Raw genomic sequence first — 6,968 nt, 5'->3', positions numbered from 1 at the left:
GTAATCATCCCAAACTTAACTAAGAAGTATCTTGATATCTGATGTAGGCATCTACAAAACCCAACCTCACCATCCCTACACTCTATTTAGCATAGCAGCTTCAAGAGCCTTTCTTAAGTTGGCAAGACTGAAAAGAGTGAAAATTGCAAATAGCTAATATAATTTTGTAACACATACCAGCAACTTGCAAATTGCTTTGAACTACTGTTAAGCAAAGATTTCTGTTTTCCATGGATAATACTAGCTTCAGCTTCCCAGTACAATACACGTTCATTTACAAAGGCTTACATATATTTCAGAATAAAGGATTCGTAGAAGAAGCAAGCATAGTACAATACACATTCATTTACAAAGGCTTACATATATTTCAGAATAAATGATTCATAGAAGAAGCAAGCATCGTCATACAATCAAAGTGGAACAGGATGTACAAGTAACAAAGAGATATATTCCTTTGTCTTCGTAGAGGAGTTGGTGTATCCATCGATGTACTTATATATATTTTCCATCATTCGTGAAAAATTAACAATCCTTTGAAGTAAAGCAACAGGGAATGCAGTTTGATTGAGGCACTCTTCATTTATATCCTTCCATGCATCATCAACTAGAACTTGGAGCTTCTTACATGCCACATGCACATCTGTTCCATATTCTTTCATGTAGCATTGGACTGTGGAGGCAACATGTTCCCTAGTTTGTTCCAACTGTAAATTTCATGAAAAAAGAGGATTAATGATCTACAAACTAAATTCTAACGGATCCTTTGAGGATTTACATGTTCATTATATTAAAACAAATTGATAGACTATTATCAATAATAAGGTATAGATGAAAGGAATTTGGGAATCTACAGATGTGGAAGCTTACGAACGGGGTTTTTTTGTTTGTACTAGATTTCTTAATATAAAATCATTTAAGGAGTTCAGCAAAACTTTGATAATGCAATTGAGTGAGATAAGAAATGCTTTTGAGGAGATAAATAGAAGGAATATTGAAGACAACTTTGGAGATTACCTATTAAACCTCAATTATGGTCCATCTCATCTAATCGGAGAATGTATGTTATTTTATTTTTCTTTTTTTTGTGTCATCATATTTCTACTATGACAGAAATCAGTGCAAAATTTACTATGAAAAATGTTTATATGATATAAAACACAGGAGATTATATTATGACCATACCTCATGTGAAGTAATGTCATTCATGATACGACAAATTATTGCAGAAGCTTGGACAATCTTTGGGAAACTAGTAATCCATTGAAATGCCTCCTTAGTTGCTATTTCTCCCATTCCAACGAAAGAAGCACATTGGAGCGTAGGATATCCTGAACTGATGAGGGAAACATGTAGATGTTCTTCCAAAGTTGGTACGTAATGTTGATCTCTCCATTTGGATTCCTCAAAATAAGCTTCAGATAAATCTTTCATCTGTACACAAGTAAAACAAAACCATTCCTTAATGTTTGTAATGCATGAGTAACGTCTATAAGTGGGACAATCTAAGTTCAATACTGTCTCATCTCAAACGCTTATTCTTTATATTGGCCATTAGTGGATTCGTTTATTACTTATGTAATGCTAATTAATAAAAGTGAAAATAATAAGAACCTTATAATCTCATCACTCACCGCTTCCTTTAGATAGGTTATACGATATTTCTCACTGGAAGCCAATAAATCTTCAAACTCTTCAAAGGTGTGCATTAGCTTTAGATAATAATCTTTCATGTACTCTGGTAATTGATGAATAATCTTCACGTCCCACCTGCATATGTATTAGTTTCACCATCTTTAGAAAAATAGAACATAAACATACATATTGTTATTTTGCTATACACAATGACTAAAACTATTATGTGATATTTTATTTTCTTATGTGATATTATCAATGGCACTTTTTGTTATCATCTATTGAGCCATGATAGTAAAAGGTAATCTGTCCATCGATATAAGATTTACGAACCTTTGAATTGCCTCAGTTAGTCGTTGACTCTCCTCCAATGTGCTATAGACATCATATATGTCGTCTAGAATTGAAGTAAGGGCAATCACCTTGGTCGTTATCACTCGTGCACGAGAATAGTAGGGCTCAAAGTATACCCCCAGGATCCAGAAATAGCATTCCACCGATCTATCTCGAGCAAAACTGAGATTTTTTTAGGAGGCTAAATCATTCCACCACCTTCAAGTAGTTCACAAATCAAAATGATTACATATCAATTAATGTTTGATGGGAGGAGGAACCAAACTCAGCAATTAGCCTTCGCTTGTTTACATTTGCAACTTGATTGTATCTTTTTTTCTTTATAAAATTCCAGAAGAAATATAGCTCCAGGGAATTCAAAAGTGAGGAGGAGCTTACTTGGTGATGTTCTTAAGTTCCTCGCGATGAAGAGATTGCAACAAATTGAAGTCCAACTTTGCAAACTCCAGGATGGCATCAACTCGTGTGGCATCCTCTTGGTATATAGAGATGTAATCTCTTGCCAGGAGCCTTCTCATTCTTCTACAGAGAGGTGTCTCGAGGTCAAGAGACACTTGCGTTGTTAATGGTGGTTTAAGATCAGCTAATGCAGACACTAGGCTATTCCTCGTAAAAGAGATGGCTTCATCAAGAATGATCTCCCCATGAGTCCCAAGATAGGCTGCGTTGTACAAGCTTAACAGTCCTTTCACATCACTCCCCAAGGTAGACATGAAACTCCCTCCCTCATCTTTGAACTTGTTAAAGACAACTACAGAAATACATAGAGTTTTGGTTTTGAGAAAAAAAAAACATACAGTCATATTATCAAAATTAATTTACTGTTTTAAGTGATTACGTGATAATCAATACAATGACTTTTGTGTGTGATTTTTATGTCTATTTTACCGGAGAAAATATTTTTGGTACTGCCAACCTCTATGATTGAATTAAATAAAAGATGATTAAAGAAGATCGTATTGTTTTGGAATTAATATATATATGTATATATATATATATATGTATATATATATATATATATGTATATATATATATATATACATATATATATATATACATATATATATATATATGTATTTATATATATGTATTATGTTTGCAAAAGTAATATATGTAAATATTACTTTTGCAAACATAATTATAGATAAAACATACAAATACATCTACTCCAAGGAAACGTAAGAGCATATTACCAGGGGTCACATGATACCCTTGTTGTCTCAGCAGGCGAAACCGGAGAGCAGTATCGTAGAGACCATGATCGTTAAAATCGGCATCATGGACTCGGTTTAATGCTTCACTTATTTCTTTCTCGAAGTGATAACTCAATCCAAGAAGCTGGATTGAATCGACCAAGTCCATAGTATGCAAGATGTCGGTAGTGTCCTTGAACATGCTTCTTACCTGCTCCATCAGTTCTGCTGCTCTCTCTTGCATCCTTGCATCGCACTCCTGCATCCTCCATAGCATAGCAATTAATTGTTCAACCAACAAAACCGAAAGAAAGTAACATGCGCACATTTTTCATGTTAATGAAACATTGACACCATTCGTTCTCGGAGAGTTTCTTGCCTAAAACTTAGAACATATGTGAGATATATGTGTATATACATGCCTGTGTACTGGGGGAGGACTGGGCCTGTAAGATAAAGTAATCACCCCAAACGGTGGGATGGTAGCTTACAGACTTGCGAATCACCACTTCATCACCTGGAACGTGTGGCTGCGAAATTACGTTCTCCATTCTGATCTGGATGCAAGTGATGAGAGGATGGCGAGAGCCTGCAACCTTGTGTAGCAATTTATAGTCTTAAATCTGGTTTGGTTTCGTAAGTAACACGTTTTATGAGAAAGAAGATAACGAATGAGTCATCAGGGATTGTACGCTCCTTTTTTATTGGCTTATGTTTTAGCTTATCCATCATCTTTAATTGACGTCCTATGATTAGTTTTGCTTCTAATAATATAGGAAAAAGACGAGATATAATTAGTTTTGCATCCATCACCCTTGCTCTCACTCTCGTAATAGAACTATAAATCATGTATATAATCGTATATTAACTTAAGTTTTATAATAAACTCTAAACAGTGTGAAACTCATCATATCAGTCTACTCACTCTCAAACTATAAATAATATTATATAAACTTTAGTTTAACTTTTAACATTTTTTCCATGTGTGTATTAATTGAACTCTTTTTTACTTTAAAGGGTTAAATTTCTTTCAAAACCTATCTACATATTCTTCATCAATCTACAACAAATAATGTGGTTCATTTTGGGATGCTTCATCTTTATTCAATCATCAAACCTCCAATTTGATTAATCGACGAAATAATTCTCATTTTATAAAATAATAAATTAAAAAAATAACATGACATAACATAACGAAAAATTAAAACACAAAAGGGTTCATGCTAGAGAAGGTGTTTGGGACCAATTTTGAGCATAAGACTGAGTGAGGAATTCCAAATCCTATCAAAGTAGATATTAAGATCAATAGTTTCATTTTGATTTGTTTTTAAGATTAAGATATAACCAAGGAATCTATAGATTTTGTTGTTCGGAGTAATCAAGTTTCAGTAATAGAATTCTCAAATATTTTTCCCAGATGTGGATGTGTGTGGTTGGTTGCACGGCATAGTACTAAAGCAGCAATTACTAATTTCAAAGAGAGATCGTCTCTTTGATATAAATATGTTAACATACAAAAAAAAAAAAAAAAGTTCACATGAGATTTTTAGATGAAAGGATTTGGAAGTTGATGGCCCACATGTCGATGCTCGCACATGCTTAGCGAATTATTCGAATCTATAATGATATATTTATGCCATCATTATGAAACCCAAGGATGTATGACCTAAGCAATGTAGATCCAATAGAGTATTTCTTTTTTTTTTGTTACCGGCAAGCGGGATTTGATTTCATGGCCTTACTATTAATCGTCAGGTTTGTTATCAGCTAAGCTGCTGTGTACATACTAATATCATTGAATGTTTTGGAGATTATCTAAATCTGAGTGTACGTACTACTAGATCATCTAAATCTGCTGCGTATATACTATTGATTGAACGTTTTGTTATCAACTAATCTGATATCCTCAAGTGGTACAACATGATAAAGTAGTCTCACAAACGCTCGGATCAAGTGGTATTCATCGAACGTTTTGGATTTTACTTAATATAGAAAAATTATACTCAAAACATGTTGGATTTTACTTGACTCAAATTCAAATAAATACGTGTTTCCATCAAATAAATACAAGTATTCAAATAAATACTTTGTGAGTTTGTTTTCGTGTTTGACGCCCTTCCGCGAACACGTGGATGTGCTTATCTCTTCTCTGTGGTGGGGGAGTCACCTGTAAATGCAGCCTCAATGCAGCCTCAAATAAGAGGTACATTTGGACATAATGTGAGCTACAGCAACAGTTTTGTTTTTGTTTTTGGAAAAAGAGAATGAATTAGCACTTAAGAAAGAGAGTTACAGCTGCTCGGCTGTCGCATTCATTAGCCTTTCCAAAAACAAAAAAAAAAGATAATTGTGTTAGCAGCTGAACTTCTTGGGTTAGCAGCCCATAAATTCAGCTTATAGTGGGTTTGGGTAGTTCACAGCTCATCTCCTTTCCTAATCTAACCTTAATTAACATTAGGGAGGTGTGGTGGTTACGTTTTAGAGACAGAAAAAAGCGTAAATAGGGCAGCAACGTAGGAGAAGAAAATAGCCATAGGATTTCAAAGAAAAGGAGGAAAATAAGGCAGAAAATGAAGAGAAAGAAAGGGAAGAAGACAAGGACAACGCAGAGAGGCTGTTCTCAATTATCTAGCAGTGTTCTCATCTCAGGTTAGATCAAATCTATAGTAGATTCTTACTGTGATTACTTGGGGAGGTTTTAGATATTGTGGACAATGACGTGATCCTTGTATCTCAGGTATTCTCTTGTGATTGTTGCTAGGGTTTAGGGCAAAAGATTGAGATTTGTATATTCATTATTCTCATAGTGGATTATCTCTAGTTTGCCCCGTGATTTTTACTCTTCACATTGAAGGGGTTTTCCACATATATCTTAGTGTTCTATTTGATTGTGCTTCCATTTAATTCCGCTGCATATTGTGGACTTCTAGTATTTGTTCATATACAAAGGTTATTCCTCTTTATATCCCCATCAACATGTATCAGAGCAAGGGGTTTTGGTGATTTAATTTTGTATTTGAACATGGAGGCTAGTAATGTTTCTCGCATGATTAGTTTAAATGGAAACAATTGGATGATACGAAAACCAAGAATGGAAGATCTCTTGGGATAGTGCAAAACCTACAACTATGACAGATGATGAGTGGAAGAGGTTAGATCGAAAAACAATTTGTTTTATTAGACAGTGGCTTGATGATAGTGTCTTTCACCATGTTTCTACTGAAATTTCTGCATATTCTCATTGGAAAAAGTTGGAAAGTTTCTATGAAAGAAAAACAGCTGGCAACAAAGCTTTTTTGATCAGAAAACTTGTGAACCTAAAATATAGAGAGAGTGCTTCTATTGCTGAACATTTGAATGAAATGTAAAGTATTACTAACCAGTTATCCTCTATAAAAATGTCTCTTGATGATGAGTTACAAGCATTGTTACTCCTCAGTTCATTACCAGAAAGTTGGGAGACACTGGCGGTTTCCCTCAGTAATTCTGCGCCAGATGGTGTTGTCACTATGACTCAAGTAACAAACAGTTTGTTGATTGAGGAGCTGAGAAGAAAGAGTTCGGCAACATCTCAGAATGATTCACAGGCACTTATCTCTAAAAACAAAGGAAGGTCAAAGTCTAGAAGCAGTTCACGTATGGGTAGGAGCAAGTCAAGATCAAGAAAAGATATTGTTTGCTATAACTATGGTGAGAAAGGACATTACAAGAACCAATGTAAGCAACCTAAGAAGAATAAGAAAAAGGGAAAAGAAGTAGAGTCTATAGAGTCAAAGGATAATACTACAG

The 6,968-nt window shown here is 34.5% G+C and overlaps 2 protein-coding genes across 2 annotated transcripts; both read right to left on the bottom strand.

The window, feature by feature from the left end:
• Positions 1-258: 258 nt before the first annotated feature.
• Positions 259-3,015, bottom strand: LOC135680009 (beta-eudesmol synthase-like). The gene is made up of 5 exons (XM_065193989.1): positions 2,365-3,015; positions 1,966-2,184; positions 1,632-1,767; positions 1,183-1,431; positions 259-704 (listed from the first exon to the last, which is right to left on the bottom strand). Exons 3-5 carry the CDS (start codon positions 1,728-1,730, stop codon positions 411-413), a joined length of 642 nt encoding a protein of 213 aa, XP_065050061.1. The 5' UTR covers positions 1,731-1,767; positions 1,966-2,184; positions 2,365-3,015; the 3' UTR covers positions 259-410.
• Positions 2,361-3,444, bottom strand: LOC135679720 (beta-eudesmol synthase-like). The gene is made up of 2 exons (XM_065193701.1): positions 3,180-3,444; positions 2,361-2,737 (listed from the first exon to the last, which is right to left on the bottom strand). Exons 1-2 carry the CDS (start codon positions 3,442-3,444, stop codon positions 2,361-2,363), a joined length of 642 nt encoding a protein of 213 aa, XP_065049773.1.
• Between the last annotated feature and the right edge of the window lie 3,524 nt (positions 3,445-6,968).

Source organism: Musa acuminata, chromosome BXJ1-7 (genome assembly GCF_036884655.1).
Source record: "Musa acuminata AAA Group cultivar baxijiao chromosome BXJ1-7, Cavendish_Baxijiao_AAA, whole genome shotgun sequence".
Classification (NCBI taxonomy): Eukaryota; Viridiplantae; Streptophyta; class Magnoliopsida; order Zingiberales; family Musaceae; genus Musa; species Musa acuminata.
Note: the sequence above shows the minus strand (reverse complement) of the source record. Positions and strands in the feature narration are given on the sequence as shown.